The sequence below is a fragment of the Typha latifolia genome, chromosome 3 (genome assembly GCF_019914945.1).
Source record: "Typha latifolia isolate L0001 chromosome 3, TyphaL0001v2, whole genome shotgun sequence".
NCBI classification, from domain to species: domain Eukaryota; kingdom Viridiplantae; phylum Streptophyta; class Magnoliopsida; order Poales; family Typhaceae; genus Typha; species Typha latifolia.
Window position 1 is genome coordinate 14,992,171 of NC_133088.1, and position 20,235 is coordinate 15,012,405.

At 35.5% G+C, this 20,235-nt stretch overlaps 1 protein-coding gene across 2 annotated transcripts; it reads left to right on the forward strand.

Moving 5' to 3' along the window:
• Positions 1-48: 48 nt before the first annotated feature.
• On the forward strand, positions 49-19,546 carry LOC140784408 (uncharacterized). 2 transcript variants are annotated; one of them, XM_073131805.1, is made up of 22 exons: positions 49-90; positions 953-1,273; positions 1,361-1,492; positions 1,860-2,027; positions 2,122-2,205; positions 3,569-3,619; positions 3,981-4,037; positions 4,161-4,243; positions 5,127-5,250; positions 5,351-5,410; positions 5,729-5,977; positions 6,171-6,254; positions 6,391-6,538; positions 10,125-10,252; positions 11,066-11,113; positions 12,615-12,745; positions 12,951-13,033; positions 13,613-13,716; positions 16,147-16,217; positions 17,247-17,542; positions 18,500-19,087; positions 19,201-19,546. In XM_073131805.1, the coding sequence occupies exons 2-21, from the start codon at positions 1,061-1,063 to the stop codon at positions 18,670-18,672; spliced, it is 2,487 nt and encodes an 828-aa protein (XP_072987906.1). In that variant the 5' UTR covers positions 49-90; positions 953-1,060; the 3' UTR covers positions 18,673-19,087; positions 19,201-19,546. The 2 variants fall into 2 exon arrangements, with proteins under 2 accessions (XP_072987906.1, XP_072987907.1); XM_073131806.1 differs by lacking the exons at positions 49-90; positions 18,500-19,087; positions 19,201-19,546 and adding an exon at positions 18,050-18,341 and having other exon boundaries at positions 896-1,273.
• Positions 19,547-20,235: the final 689 nt, after the last annotated feature.

A 20,235-nucleotide genomic window follows, 5' to 3' on the forward strand; every position in this document is an offset into this window, starting at 1 on the left:
TTATTTACTTGCCTAATTTATCGTTTCTGTGACACAGGAAAGATCTCCATACAAGGTAGTAGAAAGGAAATTGACAGCACTACTGTACTGGTATACCATTAACTAGAAAATTCTATGCGTAATTTTGGTCTGTTTTATTAAGCACGATCAATTTTATTCTTCACTATTTTTTTGTATAGTTCGAATTTATTCCATTCCTCTGAGCTGATTGACAATTATTATCATAGATAATGGACAGTGTTGCCTCAAAATGTGAGTTTTCGATCAAAATGGGTGTCCATATAATTTTTATTTTTTACCGTTTTTGGTTCACCACAAGCAAACTTATTATGAAAGGTGAATTTTTGTCAGCTGCCACATTATTAGATGAAAATTGCTAAATTATTCACTGCTTATATTATTAGTAAAACGATTAAATTGTTCGGTGATTTTATTTGGAAAAAAGAAAATTCGGGATATCAATTTCAAAGTGCTGAATTATGACAGTGATGAAAGTGCTGAAAAAAACTTAGGCTAGTTAACGTGAATTACTCAACAGTTCAGCGTTTTAGCAATTTTATCTTCTATAAAAGTGCTGAACCTATGACATAGTATTTGAGCTGGCTAAAATATGTATGCCTCCTGTAATAATTAGTTTGGTTTATGGCTCAGCATCGCAAATAATTTTTTAACGATCGACCATTCTCGAAATATAACAAAGAAAATTGTTGATGACTACGATGTAGTAAGCTAAGTTCTGACGAGTATAATTTTGGCTGGTGGATCAGCATGGTAAATATATTTTTAATGGTCAACCACTCTCAAAATGTAACAAAGAACATTGTTGATGACTACGATGCAGTAAGTTCTAACGAAAATAGTTCTAATATAACTATCTAACGCATGATATTGATATAGAATAGTCATTGATAGTTTTATATATTCATAGATATTTCTTATTTTTGAACCCCAGCGAGATTTTACTCGCAATCCGGACATCTGCAACAACTGTAGCCTCACCTTCAAATCATCCGCGTCTCCACACACTCCTGAAACTCTACCCGTCTCGGCGAGGCTTCTAATGTTCCTCCCCGTTCTTGGCTTCAACTCCCTACCAATTCCCACTGCCTTCGCCCACTTCCGTCCTCGTCTCGCCCCTCTCCGCGCTCTCTATCTCCCTTCCGCCGCCACCTCCTCCGTCGTCTCCGACAGCCTCAAGCTCCTTGAATGGGACAAGGTCTGCGACGCCGTGTCCTCCTTCGCCGGCACCGTCCTCGGCCGAGAAGCGACGAAGGTATCTCCCCAGTTCTTGCCCTTCGTGATTACTCTGCCTCTCTTCTTGGGATGGATCTTCACTTCGATTGGTTCTTGGATGCCTCAGGAGATGCTGTGGGACGTGGAGGGTTTGAGCTATGAGGAGAGCAAGAAGTTATTGGAGGAGACGGCGGCGGCCGTAGAGCTGATCAATTATGGAGCCGGCGGCGTGGACTTCACCGGTGTGGACACGGTCTTGGTGAGTTCCTTGATCAATAATTGCAAAAATAACTTACTACTTATTTTGTCCTTTTCCTGCAAGCGAGATACGAAGCATATTCTGATAAAGGTGATATAAGAAAGCGTGATCTAGAAGAGAGAATCATTTAAATCATAGGACTGTTCTTTTAACTTATTCTTGATTTCGATAATCTATTTCTTTCAGTCTTTTACACCATGTTGACCGGGCTTATTATTATTGATATAGCTGTCTTCCATGAATTACAAATTCTGGTCATGTTTCTCTTTACTGTTCGTTTGTGCGCCAATTTTCAATTAATTTCTTTTATTTAGGTTTGTTATTGTGCTCTTGAAATGCTAATGCTGTCTGTGATGTCTCCTAAAAGGTCAAATCAGCAATAGACCGTGCCTGTAGAGGCTTTTCCTTAGATGGATCAGAAGCAATGGCTGTTGTCTGCCTCATACAGTTTGCAGAATGCTTGCAAATAACTCTGAAAACTGCCTTGAAGGAGGGTGCAGAATGGTATAACCGTTTTATGCCTCTTTCGCAACTGGTAATTTATTGTATACTTTTCCATGATAATATTTGTGATTTTTCATTACATCATCCAATCACAGTAAACTCTTCCTTCTCCCAACTTCCTGCAGATACTAAATATTGTCATTAATAGATCATTTGTCAAGTTGGTACAGCAGGTGATAGATGAAGATGGCTCTGTCAAAGATAGCGCGGTTTGGCCCTTAACACCTGCTTTTCAATATTCTTTACTCCCTGATTGCTCATGTTCAGGTTATGTAGGATCAATGCTGGATTAGCTAGTCAAAGTATAACATAATATCTTGACTAGAAGTTCATGTAGTTGATATGAGCCAAAGACCTATCTTACTTAATTGTAGCTTCTGTTTGTTATATCCTGTTTCTGGAGAATACTTGTTGTAGTGCCAATAATGTCCACCAATGTAGGAAGACCTAGTGCATTGGACACTAAGGGAAAAACCTTATGTTGCGAACAGAGTATGAAGACAAGCATGGATTGCTGGGTTGCACTTTCATTGTTAACTGTTAATATTGAAATACTTTAAGCATTGTTGAACAATTAAAGCCAGAATGATGATGCAGTTTGAGCTGTCGAATGGGCTATAAATCTGGATAAGAGCGAGTAGGGCTTTGGTTATCTTGTGAAGTGTTGCACTAAGTGTAACTCTGTTAAAGCTTAAAACATGTATTGGACAATATTGGTAAAATACTGAGTGCCCATCTTATCTTAATGTGCTAATCTAGGAGTACAAACCGAAATCTTTAACTGAGGAGTTACCACATTCATTCTTTATTTGCTTGATCATGACACCAATTTACCCAAAGAACGAGTAGTTATCTACAGTGCGGTGGACAATAAATGCTTTACGCTTGCAACTTGCATCTTGATCATTTCAATTGACTACATCATGAATAATCTTACTCTTATTGATCATAGTATGATTAACCATTTATCAGTGGGTAAATATTATATTATTATTATCGTTATTAATGTTATTATATGTCTTCTTTTTCTCCTTTGTGTGGGGTGTTGGGAAGAGGTGGTTGCAGTTTGAAATGCATTTAGACTAACACATCTTCAGAAATAAAAGCAACTGTAATCAGTTTTAAGTAATATACAGTTCTACTCTTAATCTATTGATGTTATCACTAGATTTCCTTAGCAGAGTCCGTCCTTCGTTTCAATCTGCTATAATTACTGAAACAGCTCAACAGAGTGGTAATTTTCTTTTCAAGTACCAGTTATATGTAAGGTAAAGGAGTGATTTTATCATGCATAATCTGATTAGGATATAAAAGGAGCACAATCTATTTATTAATCAGAACTTAGTTTTTTAAACATAATTTCTCTTAAAGAAATTATCGTGCTGAAGTACACAATATCATATTGCGCAACACTGCAAGTAAATGGTTAGTTGACAAATCTTTGCAGCTGTATATCTTTGTTTGTTTCAAGTGCTATTTTTTCTGTACTTTCTGTTGCTTACTTTTGCTAGCTAAGAATCAAGCATTCTTTTAATTTTAGCTGAAGCTGCAAATTGTATGTTGTCCTTTCAGAGTTCTGATTTAAAACGATCCCGAGAGCAAGTTCGTGTCCTTGAAAGAAAGGTACAAGGCTTTAACTTCTAAATAGAACTTTATATTAGAAGGATTAGATTTTGGTACTGTAGCCAATTTGATTTGCATCAACCATTGTTGAACATTGAACATCCTATTATGGAAACGATTGCCATTGCTTGTTGAAAAGTTGATATACACTATATTAGTTTGTTACAAATAAATTAACACTTCTTGGCATTAATATTTATGCTTTATGATGATTCTGCATTCGAAGCCAGTAATGTATGAGATGATCTTCTTTGACATTCCTAAGTAGTATGGTGTACTTAGAACTATTCTTGTGAAAATTGCTCAGTAAATTTATTACACACATTCTTCAATGACTAATGAAACATTTTTTCTCTTACAGTTATTTCAGCTAATGGACAAGTTGGTTAGAAGTGATAAGAATGGAGCTTCCTCTTCGGTATGGTTTCAGTTGTAAATTTATTCTCTCTTGTAAATTTATGTTCTTGAAGTAATACCATCTTATTCTCTCTTGTAAATTTATGTTCTTGAAGTAGTAAAATTTCTTATCTTTTATCTTCAGGAAGTGTGCCTTGTTAATGGAAGATGCTGCATAAAGGCATTAGCAGATCATTCTGCAAGCTTTGATGGACTACTATTGTCCAGGTGTATTGAATGTTACCTTTTTCTGTTTTTTTGCATGACATATTGCTTCTGATATACAGTTTCAGCTGTTGTCCTTAAAGTAAGTATATGTATATGTAACAGTGGAACTTTCAGATTGAACTGTTTTTGTTTCTTCTTTTGTCAGTAATTTTATAACAACATGATTAAAAAACCCATCTCTGGACTGACGGACTATAGCTATAGTATAATTTGGAATTCTGTAGATTTTCTACTGTCATTTAACTCGCTGTTGTCCTTCTAACGCATTGTTCTTCATGACTATCGACCTTGTGTCTGGCTTTTAATTTTCTTGTTGCACAGCTTTTGAGGAAGTATATTTTCTTTTTCCTCATGGTATGCCAAGTAGTACTATGGGATCTTGATCTCGATTATGCTGAGTATCAGGTAAGCTCTGACATGTGCAGAATGTTCTATGATGATCCGTGGTTTGTCATGTGGATATGATACAGTATCCTGCACATGTCAGAGCTTATCTGATGGTCACTTGTGCCTAACGTTATGCTTATCTGTAGGAGCGGTTTTATGTTATATGAACTCACATAGTTAAAGGATATGTATCGATGATGATATCTAATTTGTTCCTTCCTGTGCACCATAAGATAATCATGCAGGCCCATATGGAGGATGTCAAAGCTGACAGAGAGTGTAGGGTGAATTTGTTAGAGGAGATCATTAACTGGAGATACTATGTTTTCTTGCTAACGTCTATATCATGTTTTTGTTTAATGTACCAATTATGTAGACATGTTTTCCCTTTACATGTTTCCATTGAATTTGTGAACTTGAAATGTATGTACGTTTTCATATAATATACTCGAAATGCCTAAGAGTTGTTATCATTGATATACATTGTGCATTATAGTGGTTCAGGTGTTGGAAGTATGATAGAGCCAATTGCTGCTATTCCACTGAATGATGAATTGCAACAAGCAAGAATATTAGTGGCCAAAGCTGAGGAAAATGTGCTATCAGGACTAACTGATAAGGTTTAAAAATGTTTTGTATGTCCACGTTTTTATAGCTCTTTTAGTTCCTTTACATGTGATCCATTTTCTTTTCTGATTATTTTCCTTTTCTAATTAACAGATGTTGGAAGAAATTGATGAAATCCGGAGTTTGTTGGATACCATAATTCAATTGGATGCGGTTGGTCATTGAAATATGTCATATTTCCTATCAACCTCTAGTATACTTAAATGTGTGCACAACTTAAACTTACACACATAAATATATACATTGATTCATTTAGTAACTAATTTCTGCAAACAGAATGAGTACAATACGCGTGCATATTTGTGTCCTGCTATCGCACAGATCATATTGCTTTGCACATTTTCAGATTTAGTTCATCTCGTAGAAGCAGTACTTTGCATTATTGTTCTGCACCTTCTCGTTTTACACAGATCCTTAATCCTCCTTGTTCTTGCTGAAATGCTCTCTCAGAGTTTTCTGTTTGGAGTGTAGGTTGCTGCCAGAGCAAAGTTCAGTATTGCGTATAATGGTACCTTTCCAAACTTATATTTGCCAAGCTATGACGATGAAATAGCAAAAAGTGACAATTATGCTGGTGAAAATTTCAATATTGCTTCTTTATCTCATCTCCCTCGAAGGCAGTGGAAACTATATATGCCTAAAGCACACCATCCTTTATTACTTCAGCGGCATCGGGAGAACTTAATTAATGCCAGAAAGGACCTTGTTAATGCTACCTCTGTAAGTTTGGCCAGTCCTCCTTGCTTCCCTTTGCCAGTGTAGTCGTTTAAAGGTTCTAATTTCCATATTCAAGAACTTCTCAGTTCATAGATTATACTTACTTGATTTGTGCGGATAATGATAAATCCCAGCACATTCGCTTCAGTTGCTCTGAGTTAATTGTCTAATTCTTGCAATAGCTTTAAACTTGTAGGACATCAGGAGAAGGAATATGCATGGTAAGAACATCTCTGCAGACGATGACATTAAATCACATCTCGAATCCATGAAACTCAGGGTAAATTTTTGGTAGGATAATATCTAGTTATCTAGTTAATTCCATTCATATTTATTCTGTAAGTTGCTTATAATTGATCTGCTTGAATTGGTATACAATATAGTGATATACTAATTGAGAATATTTTTGTTTTCAGATTTCTCAATTGGAAAAAGATCATCCAATACCTGTCGATTTTATGGTTTCTGGGAAAATTAATGTTCTTGTTATAACTGGTCCCAACACAGGAGGCAAGACAATCAGCTTGAAGACAGTTGGTCTAGCATCTTTAATGGCTAAAACAGGTCATTATTTTCAGAGTTTACTTTTTAATATACTATTACTTTTACTCCAACAACAAAATTTTATGTTGGTTGGGCATGGGGCCGCCATATGGGCTGGTGAGGGGAGGGCTCGTGGGGGTTATTGATACAAGTGTCTTTTAAAGGCCTAAGCTGGTCATGAGCTTGGTAATCACTTCCCAGTTTCCAATAGCATAAACAACTCCAAATCAAATCTGAGAAAGGTATACAATGCTTGTGTTATATAATGTAGCAAAGAATGAATGTATCCAAGATTATTTTATCAGAGATTTAGAAATAAGGAAAATTGTAATTTATATGTGAAGGCGGTTATCATTCAAGGGTAGGTCTAATAAATCAATCCTAGTATTTCTTACAAGTTTCTAAAAAATTGGATGCTATTTTGAGTCAAAAATTTCCCTCCTACTTGTTTATAAGAATTTTGAAAATCTATAAAATATTAGTCTTAATTAACCTGGATTATTTAATATTGAAGTGCACATCCTATAGATCTACCCTTTTAATGGACCATTTTGTTAGAATATCTAGATATTTAGGCTGACACATCAAATCAAATTGAAGAAATAATGATCCCCCTAAATTGTTTATCAGAATTAAGGGAAGCAAAAAGTGAAGCATAAATAACTAGTTCATAGGCACAAATTTTATTCAACCTTAAAAATGGATTGATATACTATATGAGAAGGGGATAGAGCGACGACTTTTTGACACTAGTCCTTTACTTGGTTACAACAATAAACGTCATGACAAAGGAAAACAAGATATCAAGCCCTAGGGCATAAATAAAATACATTAGAAAGTATAGCCTTGTTAGATACACAGACGAAAAGGACTTAAGATTAGCCTACAGTTCTGTCGTGATTCGACAATTATAGGTACACAACTCTATGATCTCCAAAGATTGGAGAATAATCCAACACAAACATACCATAAAAATAGAAAAACAAAAGACACAGACTAATCAAATAACAAAAGGCCGACCGAACACCCTCTATTGTTGGCGGTGGGGAAAGGACTTAAGATTAACCTGGGGCTTTGTCGTGATCCGGCAGTTATAGGTACACAACTCTATGATCTCCTAAGACCGGAGAAGAATTCTCAATAACAAAACAAACATACCATTAAAACAGAAAAACAAAAGGCATAGACTAATTGAATAACAAAAGGCCTAACACCCTCTATCGTCGTCAGTGGGGAAAGGAGGAGCTAGGAGGGGAAGAGGTTAAATGCACAAAGGGAGAGCCATTGCAATTAATGGCGAAAAGGGAGTAGCTGTAGTCAATAGCGAGGAGGGAGGTTGCAGACAACTGCAGGCGGTCTGCGCCAACGGCCATGGATGAAATCCTCCTCTTATGTTTCCTTTGATTTAAGAATCTATTCATGCATGGCATCACAAAGCTGGTCATAGCTGACTTGACCAACTAACTAAAACCATCAAATTAAAACACAATTGCCAAGAGTTTGCAAGAAACAAAAAAAAATTCCATATAGAAAAAAAAACATGAGAGAGAGAGAGAGAGATGGAAGGTGGAGGAGGTAGAGGAGGAAAGGGCGGCAGCAGATGAGAGAGGGGATTGTGGCTGCATAATAGGAGGGGACAGTGGTGGTAGGCAAGGGAGGGGCGATGGAAGCAAGGTAGAGGATGGCAACGACGAGAGAGAGACAAACAAAGACGATAAGGGGAAAAAAGAGAAGAGAGAAGAGAGGGAAGCTTAGAGGAGGAAAGGAGAAGGAAAGAGAAAAGGAGGGGAGAAACTCGGTAGTGGTGGCAAGAGAAAAGCCGTCTGAGAGAGAGGGGAGAATAAGCATGCTCCAAACCCTACCGGAGCTAACTAAATAAGTTAATTAATTACTACTAAATGGCCAATTTTATAAATTAAATTCTTTAATGCTTCATCCCTTTTCAATTCCTCTAAATTTGATGCAAATCTTTGATCAATTGAAAGGAAAGAATGAACTTTGGCAAATATCAGGGTGCTGATAGAATGTCATTTGTATATGAATAAAAAATAGATATAGTAATATTTTGAGGAGGAAGGGAAGAGAAACTGAGAAGGAGAAGGTCTTTCCCTAAGTCGCTAGTGGCGGTGAGAGGAAAGCCCTCTAAAAGAGGGGAGAGTAAGATTGTGCTAAACCCTAAGCGAGATAACTAAATTAGTTAATTGATGACTATTGAAAGGGCCAATTTTATAAATTAAATCTTTTAATGCTTCATCCCGTTTCAATTCCTCTAAATTTGATGCAAATCTTTGATCAATTGAAAGAAAGAATGAACTTTGACAAATATATATATGAATACAAAAATTATAGTAATATTAGTTGAGAGGTTATCTCTCTATTATATTGCATCTACAGGTTTTATTTCCTTATCCACTTATATGCCATATAATGTTGTAGTTATAAGGTGATGTTTGATTACTCAGTATATGTTATTCTAATACGACAAACTTGCACGTCTTGGTAAAAGGCCAGAGCCTAGAAATATGCATGTAATTTAAATGTATTTACAATTTTCTTTAGAAGTAGCTCTTACAACTAACCAGTAATATCTAATTAGTTGGAAGGGATTTGTATGACATGATAACCGAAACATAATGCACTTAACACTGTGAATCCACTAAGCTCCATGTAAGCATGCTAGCAGCATTTTGTTTGCATGACTAGGGTTACAATGTGCACTGTGCTTAGTACTGTGCCTGTGTCTACTTATCCTTGATGATGGTTGTGCCGACACAATACTAGTACATGGCACAAACAAAATACCTCTTCTCACCTCTTAGGATCGAGCAAAACGGATAGAGGAGGTGAGTAACAATGGAGAGTGTCAATGCGAAACCATCACCCTTCTCTTTGTTTCTCTCCCGTGCCCTAACGAAGATTGAAGAGAGAGCTTTTAAAAGCTCTTAATGGGTCAAGGTAGAAGGATATATATTGTGGATCCTTCTAATTTGTTGATCTGTTATCATTTCCCATAATCTTCTCCGATCTCTACCTCCACCTAGGGGCACTGATGAGGAGAGAAAGAAGGGTGACAGGCTGACAACTATGGTGATTGTCGACAAAGGCGGCATGGTAATCTCCCTCTCCCTTTCTCCCTTTTCTCACTCCCTCTTTTGCATGGACTCGGCGGTGGAGCCTATACTCTTGTGGCCCAGACATTAAGTGTCACGGCATGTGCCATGCCACAGGCACGACCATCCTTGATGCATCTATTGTCTTTATCCTGCTAATTTTCATCCTTTACATATATACTTGGTCCATTCTATGGAGTTAATAGAGTCGAACTAAGATTCCTTATTTCCAATTGTTCTTTGATCTTTCATCTAATTTGGTTCTTGCTTGTTTAGTTATACTTTGGAGTATTTACTTTCTGTTAGTACTTAAAACTTAAACAGTTCAATCAGTGATCATTGTAAGTGTTATATTTTGTTATCTTCTCATCTTGAGTTGTAATATTTTATAAGTCTTGTAAGTATTTCAATAACAAACTGTACATTTGAAATTTGTTATTAGTTTTGAGGGGTAATGTTAAAGACTGTCATCTGGTCTGATCTCATGGATTATGCAGGTATATATGTCCTAGCATCTGAGCCTGTTAAAATCCCGTGGTTTGATGCAATTTATGCTGATATTGGAGATGAGCAGTCTTTGACCCAGTCATTATCTACCTTTTCTGGCCATCTAAAGCAGATTGGTGTAGGTTTTACGACTTTTATATCTTACTTATGTGTATTAGTAAATATATTTTGTGGTCAGATTGACAATCATTATGTATTCTTTTGTGCAACCATGAATTCTTTATGGGTATAAAATTAACTGTCTCTTTCTCTGTTAAAAAATTATTGTTTGTTCAAAGCTGGTAATCTTGCAAATTTCTCTTGTAATGATCTATGTAATTTTTTTTAAAAAAATTTCACATGTGTTCACCAAGTTGATGCAATTGAGGAGCTTCACATCATGCATCAAAGAAGATATGTTAATATCTGGCTTAATGTACTTCCATAATGTTTGCATGAGTTTTAACATTTTTCTTGGCATATAGAATTACCTATAATAGGGTGTTCTTATCTGGTAGAATGATAAAAATCATACTTCTCTGGTTCAAGGTCATGCAAAATTGATATGCCTTACTTGTAATAGAATACATTAGACAAGTAAAACAGTCCAAATTGTAGCTTCAATTAAAATAAAATTAGAAGCACATCTTGTGGGAAGGAGATCTCATATGCTTGACAGTTGACACATTATTTTGTAGATCAAAAGTCCTCATGAAGAGTATATAATATCTCCACAAAATTGAAGAAGACAACTGTATATAACTATTTTTTCCGTCCATTAGTATTTCGTACTAAAAAGCTTAGGTTGATAAACATTTATAGTTTCACAAAGTGAGTGCTTGTTGGGTTAAAATACATAGCAATATGTAATCGTAGGCATGATAGTACCTGATATGATTGAAAATTTTGTACTTTAATGTAAATCATTTCATGTTCTTAATTTCTTTTGTAGGTCATACGTACACGCTCAACATCTAAGTCGCTGGTGCTTTTAGATGAAGTGAGTATCATGTGTTAATCCATCTTTTAGTTTATCCTTATATTGTCTGGCCAGTTGTTATGGTGCTATGTAAACTATGCTTGTTTTTTGTACCTTATCTCTTTCTAGATTAATAACACATATTTCACAAATCAGACAATTGTAGGTAAAACATCGTGTGGGATTCTGAATTAATAGAATGACTTAGAATTGTGTCCATGATTTGGTTTATGTAGTTAGAAGCCTCTTTTCTGTTGAGTTAATTCCATCAGAATAAGCTGTCAAAATCCTCATTTGGATGCTTCCCTAGAATTTATTGCTGGAAGTTAAAGTTTATCGGGTATTTGTTAAAGATGGAATACGTAAAACTCAACTATATGGATGTTCTAATCTTGAATAAATTTCTGCACGTTTGTCCACTGTGATGTTGAAGGATTATTTTTCTCATTTTTAGGATGTCCATCATTACGTGCTTGTGTTTCCAATTTCTGTAGGTGTTGATAATCTGCAACAACAAGTGCTATTTTATCCATTCTGTGGAATCTTTAGACTTTAGAAGACAACTGTAAATGGTGTAAGGCTATTCTAGTAGTTGTATTAGATTTGTTCCTAGGTTATCTGTGCATAGTTAGGGAATATTTGTTGTAGACTTGTAGTTGGTAACTATTTATGCGAAGATGTAATATACACTAATTATATGATAAATACAATTGACACTTAAATATTGCATACAAGGAACTCTCATGATGTCAACTATCATTGCCACCGTGAGATGTGCCGCCTTGTACATTTGCATATGAGGTACTTTCCTCATTAATAGAATTTGTAAGACTTAAATGAATTTCCAGTTAGAATTAAGCATAGGATGCTGTTCTATCATTTTTAACTTCTGAGGCTACTGTAGAGGGTCTAAAAGTGCAAATTGCTATAGCCTCATAAATCATTTGGACCTTTTCTAGCACGTTCCGACTGAAAAAAATTGTAAGGGCATCCAGATGGTTTATATTTATTTTACATCATTACTCCATGTTCGTCCTCATAGGCTATGCGTTCTCATATAACAGAATAAGCAAATAAGTTGCAAGAAGTAAGAAAGAATATCTTGCTTGCATTGTTGTTCATGAGAAAACATTTAGCTTATAAGATAATAATGAATGAATTGCAATAACTAAGAAGAATATCTTGCTAGGACTGTTTGCATGAGAGAAAATTAATTTCTTAGTCTACCATGCCATGTTCTGCAGACTGCAGTGGATGTTCTTTACTTGAGTTACAGCATTATTCTACCATCAGGAACCTCTCTTACTGATTTAAGCAGATCTATCCAGTTGGTCATGTCTAAATATAGGAACCTTGTGCCTTCATAAGCTTTAGAAGAAGCATAAAATGATTTTTGGGGGTATAGATGGGCCCTATTGTTGACAAGCTGTTTGCAAGTTACAGGTAGTCATCATATAAAAAGCATTTATTATTTTATTTTGCAACTGACTGATACTATTCGTTGAATATTCTATTCTCATAGGTTGGAGCAGGAACAAATCCACTTGAAGGAGCTGCCTTGGGGATGTCACTTTTAGAATCTTTTGCTGAAACGGGGTCCTTTCTCACAATAGTTACAACTCATCATGGAGAACTTAAAACACTGAAATACAGGTTTAGAATATTTTCATGCCCACTGCTACATACAAGCTTGTTACAGCTGTGGAAAACAGGAGATATTTTATTCATTATTAGTGCAAGATATGCACAAATGTGTGGAAATTTTGAGAATTTTATACATGTCTACTAGGGTTTTACTTCTCGTTGGGGGTTCAAACCTGAACCCAAATTCATGGTTTCAATGAATTTTTTGCCACAGCAATAGTGAATTTGAGAATGCATGCGTGGAATTTGATGAAGAGAGCTTAAAACCAACTTTTAAGATACTATGGGGAGTACCAGGTTCTTCTTCTGTCTTTTCATCTGAGTTTGATCATCATTAATTTATTCCTGCATACTGAGACCCAGATGTGACTATATCTGGTACTGCATAACTTGACCTTGCCAACCATATCGACTAGTATGATAATCTTATAACTTATGCCTTCCCTTATTTTCTTGCTTTCAATGAGCATTTATTCAAACAAAGAACAGGGTTTTAATAGCCGAACATGTACAAAATGAAGATACAAATTGACAGGACATACCAAATGTGAGATCCAAACGATTACTTTATATCAAATCACCAAATTTGTTATGATAACAAGGCAAACCTTTTTCAAACCTTCAAGTCTTCATTATTTGCTTTTCAATTTGATTCTATCTGAATGTGGAAGACAGTTGATCTCTAAGAAATTATAGGCTTTGCATAGCGCACTGCTATTTCTGTGTAGTTTTTTTGTTAGATCTCATTTTCTGTACACAAAATTTATGCTTTTTATCTGGATTGTCGCATTGAACATACCTGGTCTAACATTGTTGTTTGTATTTTACTGCTTTCACCTAACATATAATGATGGTTCTGCTAATTCTGTATTGCAGGACGTTCAAATGCAATTAATGTTGCTGAAAGATTAGGTTTGCCCCATATGATACTGGAAAGTGCACGAAAGCTCCATGGAACAGCTAGTGCTGAAATTAATGAGGTAAATGTATCTGAATTGTTTCTTATCTTTGAATTTCTAACAATCTACTTTGTGAGAGTTCCACATGAAATTATGAGGCCTGTATTATCTGTATAGTAAATAATTTCATATAATGCTTACCTCTTGCATCCAAGAGTTCATGGATTTAAGTCGTGGAGCAAGCTCTTTGGTAATGAGGATAAGACTATGTACATCTTACCTGCCAACTCACATCTTTTCTTTGAATGCTTTTTGATAACTCATAAGTCCTAGCTTCGCTACCTCTTGCCTTCACCAAGTAGATGATGCTTGTTTTGTCCATTCGCAATATCATTAACCTTCATTGCTTCAAGGACCTTTTGTTCCGTAATTTTTTTCAAGGGAAATTTGTATTTAAGAAACTACCTTTTCATGTATTTACAGTTTACTTCCTACATATTTAATATTTGCAAATTGGACCCTGCATTTTTACCAAATATTTGGAAACACGTCCTCCCTCTGTCTTTTTCCGCTTTGTTAATCTTTCCCTCTAACACAGGCCAAGCTCAAGCAAGCGCGGGAGTTCTATAGCTTGTGCGCTTGCCTTTAGAAATGGTTAGGTTAACACTAACAAACATTTGGGAAGATGACATAAAATGAGAATATTCTATCTATTTTCAAACTATTTGTCCACTAAAATGCCTAAAATGCCCCTCTTGTTCTAGGGTATGTGATACTTCTCAATTGGTTAAAATCTTAAAGCTAGAAGAAGGAAATTGGGGCTCTCAACCCTCTCTTCTATTGTTTATTAGGAAATTCAAATTTCTTGAGAACCATAATTCAGTTCTTTAAAATTAAATTAATTGTATAAAACAATGTGTCAATTCTAGTCTTGAGTTCTATGTGTTTATGCATTTTATTATTTAATGGTTATTGTGTGTTAGGTTGTAGAGAAAATGAATCTCTTGGTGTGAAGGTGGGTTTATATTTGGTAAGAATATTTGATAATGTCCTTAGTGTAGATAATAAGTTAGGAAATTGGTTAAGTTTAGTTAATAAATCTAAACACAGGGTGTGCTCTACAATTATATAGTAAAACATAAGGTGTGACTTGCAAATATTAAAAATGTAGGGTATAAATCATAATTACGTGGAAATGCGGTGTGTTAAATACAAATTTATCTATTTTCAGTTAGTATAAGTCAGTTTTGGCATTCATGCATAAGTAGATTTAAGCAATGATGGTTGTGCCACCATCAAGGTGGGGAGTGTTAGTGGCATGGATTTAACATAATTTTAATAAAAAATTTAGAATATTTAGAGATGTTTTTAGGTCTTCGGCATATCAATCTTTAGATTTTAGTTTAAATATATACATTAAAACCTACATTACAGTGGTTTATTTTTAGATTATTTTTTGTAAATGATCTATTTTATCAAAGATAAAGCAATATTCAAATACACATATTATTCAACACATAATATGATTGAATTTATTTATTAAAACTAATATTAATAATTAAATACTCTATAATATAATTAAATATTTTATTATATAATTGAACACATAATATTAAAGTTGATTGATGGAATTAAAAAAAAAGTAAAAACAATGGGTTACACATGTCATATCGTATTTGTTAATAAAATTGATAAAGTTGATTTGATAATGATCGACGGAAATAGAAATTTTTTTAAAAAATGACTCCACATCGGCAGAGAGACCGACACTACTAGGACGCACATGTGCCAGTTGGCACGGTTATCCTTGGTTTTAAGATCACAAAATACTAGATTACACAACATTGAAATATATATTTGCTTATTGGAAGAAATATTTCTTGGATTAATATACGCCCTTGATTCTAACAAGAAAGGTGAAAAAGTGATGCTTAGTCATTTTCCTTTTTGTTACCTCGAAATGAAATGGTAGGAGAACTAATAGTTCTTAGCATGGAAAATCCAATGGTATAGGAAGTTATAAACAACATTAGCGGACCAGCAACATATCACATGGGTAGTTAATTTCACTTATACCTTTAATGTGGAAATTAGGTTCTCTCAATATCTTCAATATGATGAACATATATGTACAAAAAGGGTCTAAAGGTTCAAACAAGCCCTGATCATTGATGCAGGTAATATCCAAAATACCATATTGACATCTCAAGCTCTATGTGTAGCATACAATCATAAAAGCATTAGGAAAAAAAAAGGTTCATAGATATCCAATAACGGATGGGCCTTTTCAAGGTGTTTTATTGTTACAAAATATGGATGAGTTTATCATAATAGAAGGATGGCTAGCAAAAACAAATCAAATTTACTCCAAAAGAGGTTTCTTTTGTATTTCTTCATCTGAAAAATAGATTGGTGTGATAGTGTGAAATAGGTCAACTAAACTGATTCTTAGTTTTTCGAAACCAAATTATAACCAATTCAATAATGTGTTTTTGATGAAATCATGTGCAGGTTATAATTGACATGGAGAGATTTAAGCAAAATTTCCAGCAAACTCTTCAAGAAGCACAACAACATCTTATGTGAGGATAATTTTTCTTGAATCTTACTTGCATTAATGAATATGGTCTAGGAAAATAAATTGATGAAAAACATGGTATCATGGTCAGAATGAGTTTAGTTGTCTTGTTGTTTATAATTGGTGTTGACCTGCCCAGTCAGTGTAAGTATTTTCATGAACAATATTGACCATTGAAAATATATAATCATAGGAGCATAGGCAAATGTCATCACCACAGTACCATTTTATTCATTTATACCCGTTCTTGAAGGTTCTACTATATTATTTTTGGTTGATTCACGTGTCTTTTCCTACTTATGCTACTTCATTGTTATGCAGTACCTAACATGATTAATGTTTCAAACTCAGCAGGAAGCTATGTAAAAGCACAGCCTTTTAACATATTTACTAAAAGAATTGTCAAAATATTTATTAGGATCCCGTGATGTCTCTTCCTAGCTTAATTTTCACATAAAGGTTCTGCGTTCCATATTCCACCTGCCCTTGACATGCTCACATGCATTAGCTAACCAAACTTCATCCCATGAGTACTGCACCATTGGCACATGAATCCCAATTTCTTGGTTTTCTTTGAACTTGTAAATAACTCTTTAAAAAGGAGTGAATTTGGTTGGATACTATCCAATTGATCTGGCTTCATAACTGACTTTTATCCCCTAGTAGTCGAATTGATTCATAATAAGGGCTCCACAAACAGTCTATCATCTTGGTTGACCTAAGTCTCTGTAAAGTTTCAGAATGCACTGCATTCAAAGTATGTTTTCTTGAGTTCAGGTCCTTAGACCTGGAAAGTTTTAACATATCTAAAGATCTTGTTCCTATCTGGGGAAGTCATCAAACTAGAAGTTACTGGTCTGAATATACATATGTATATGTTGCCACATAAAAGGCAAAAATGGTGTGGAAAGTGGGAGAAATCTTCATACTTGGGGCTGGAATACTAGGGAAACACAAATTTCAAGTCAATGTTTGCTACCTTGCAACTTGTATATGAATACAAGTTTTATTCAGCATGTTTATATTATATCAGGTCGTCAAAGAAGCTTCGTGAAAGTTTATCACTGGCAAAGCTGAAGATCTCAGATCATGTTGTTCTTCAAAAAAAGAGAAAGGTCAAAGCAGTATCAGATAGTGCAGCTATAGCACGTTCCATCCTTCGCAGTAAAATGCAACAGTACCGTGAAAGTGCAATAGCAGAAAAAGCTTCGGAAAATGGGGACATGGAAAGCAACATGAAGAACTCCACTGAAAACATCAAGCAGCAACAGCCAAGTAGTGTTCCAACAGACAGGGCAAGACAGAAAGATATTAGCAATGCTGTTGCAGGTCAGAATTAAGCTACATCATTTTTATGGGATTTTACATAATATCCACCAAAAACTTTCAAAATATCATAATTATCACTAAATTCTGTAAAATATTATAAGTAACACTAAAATTATTGTGCTCTTTCAAAAATGTCATTTCATTAGTTAAATTTAACTATTATGATTAAAATTAAATTTAGATTTAAAAAAGATTGTTTTGCTCTTGCAGAAATTGTTTAAAATAGTTGAAAACATATTTAGTATTTACCTAATATTATAGAACCAGGAAAATAACTTTTTTTATGCAAGACAAATCAGTGGTAAATACTTCACACTCTAAACAATGATATTTTAGTCATATATATATATATATATATATATTGTTAACCTTAACAACAATATGTTAGAATATTTCATTAAAAATAACCATAATAGAAATTCTAAAAGAGTCAAAAAGATTTTAGTGGCAATTTTAATATTTTGATAAAATATAATGGCAATCATGGATGGCCATGCCATGGCACAGCACGCAAGAGGAAGAGAAAAAGATGAGGGAAACTAGTAGCGCTTTGTCGTCGGCGGCGGCGGATCTGCAACTTTAAGTTTTTATTCAAAATCGATCCGACGACCCAACCCACTCGAGTCATTTCCCTCCTCAAGCCAGCAAGGGCTAGGGCATCCGCGTCCCGATCAACGACCTGGGGCAAGACGGGCAGTGGCGAGGTCGGCGGCGACGGCGAACGACGACGACGACAAAGTGTCTTCAGTGAAGCGCTGCTAGGAGGGGTGCCGTGTGGCACCCCTTGTGCCATGTGCTGGTACGCCGCCAGCACGGTCATCGTTGATGGAAATAATGATACTTTGAAGTTTTCAGTAGCAATATATACATAATGACCGGTGTTTCTTGCAAAATATTGGCATGCTTTCTGCTATTGATTGATGGTAACATGTCATTTTTTTTAATCTTCTTTTTCAGAGGAACAAACTAGAATTCCTGAGATTGGTGATATAGTGCATGTTGCTTCTCTGAATAAGCAAGCAACAGTGTTAAAAGTGGAAACATCTAAAGGAGTGATACTAGTCCAAGCTGGTAACCTCAAGTTGAGAATTAAATTGACAGACACTAGAAGTCAGCAACTGAGGAGATGAAAGCGCAGGCTTTACATTCCCTGATGAAACTTCAGATAACTACATCTAGCAGATTCATTCGACTTATGCATGGAGAGAAATCTTGCTACAACATATACATAAAGTTACATCTCAAACTGCTTTTTCCGCGATTCTTTAGTTTTCAAATCTCCATCTGGTCTGTTTCAAAATCCCCAGTCCTGTCAAGCTTCTTTTGCTGATTCTGAACATGAAGATCTCACACAAGGATACTACGTGAGGTTTTATACATCCTCCAAATTTATCACTGCAGGGATTTAATTTGTTGTCATCCGTGTTGGATTCAATTGTCCTGACAGGATATTGAGATGATCTGAATCATCTGATGTAATGCTGAAAATTGGATATGCACACTGCGCATATAAATTTCCAGATTTCAATACTGCTTCTTCCAGAGGTATGTATTGGTCCTCCTGTCAATAAATTGATTTAGGTAAACTAGAAATTCTCGTATTTTACAGTTTGCCTTCCTAACATCTTAATTTCATGTCCATCGATTGACACGGCCAGCGTGGAGAATGATATCCCATCTCTTTGTAGAACCAAGTTCTCACGTGCTTAGCACAGGCTTTACAGGTTGTAACGCTGCACTCCATTTAAATTCTCTTGCACTACTCACGTGCTTGGCACACGCCGGATGTCACCCGTACCGGCTCGGTTACGCCATCGATTATTGGATGCCACCACCACCTTTTTTGTCTTTTTGAAAACAACTTGTATTTATTTACCTTGATCTACATATGACGAATAGTAGTGTTCAGTGGCTGTCGTTGTTGATTGCAAATGTAACACTACCCAGGCATTAAAAGAAAAGGTTATGGTAAGGGCTATCGCTTTCCGAATCTTTTATACTCAATGCACGCTTGTTTAATCGTTATTTATTATTCCACATCATTTTCCATTGTACACGCCTATTGAAGTAAATTATAACACAATCTTTTGACGGTTTACTTAGACTAAATAAGTTTGTGGAAGATCGCGTTTGCTAAAATTTCTATATTCCTTGATACGAGATGATTTTCGAGAGCTCTAATCTACTAATGCAAGCTATTGATTAAATGTAAAAACAAAGCTGCAATTAATTTGATTGCATTTATCTGCTTACAAATTATAGTCTTAAAGTTCCCTGGAATTAGCTTTAATTTCCTTGCTTCATACTTCATACTATACATATCTTACCAGGTCAAGCTTCGGTTCATACTATAAGCAACAGTAACAACGCTCACATATCTGATAAGCTTAAGTAACACCCATCAATATCTATAGACCAGAAAGACAAAGGAAAAAAAAACAACACGAAAGAACTAGATATGAAACTAGCTACATCGATCGCTCACACTTCACACGTAATTCTATTCACAATCGAGTTCGTCCCGTGCGCTGCAGCGAGCTTCTCGCTCAGCGCCTTAATCCGGAGCTCGTAGGCGCGTGCTTGCTCGACCGCCTCCGCTTCGAGTTCTCCGAATTCGAAGCAGAGTCGCTCCTCCGCTTCTTCCACTGCACGGAGCTGCTCGCGCGTCCGCACCAGCTCCCTCCTCACGCCTT

Coding starts and splice junctions, on each gene's coding strand:
- LOC140784408 (XM_073131805.1), top strand. CDS start 1,061: ATGTTCCTCCCCGTTCTTGGCTTCAACTCCCTACCAATTCCCACTGCC. Junction 1,493..1,859: donor CCGGTGTGGACACGGTCTTG/GTGAGTTCCTTG, acceptor GTCTCCTAAAAG/GTCAAATCAGCAATAGACCG. Junction 12,746..12,950: donor CTTAAAACACTGAAATACAG/GTTTAGAATATT, acceptor TTTTTGCCACAG/CAATAGTGAATTTGAGAATG.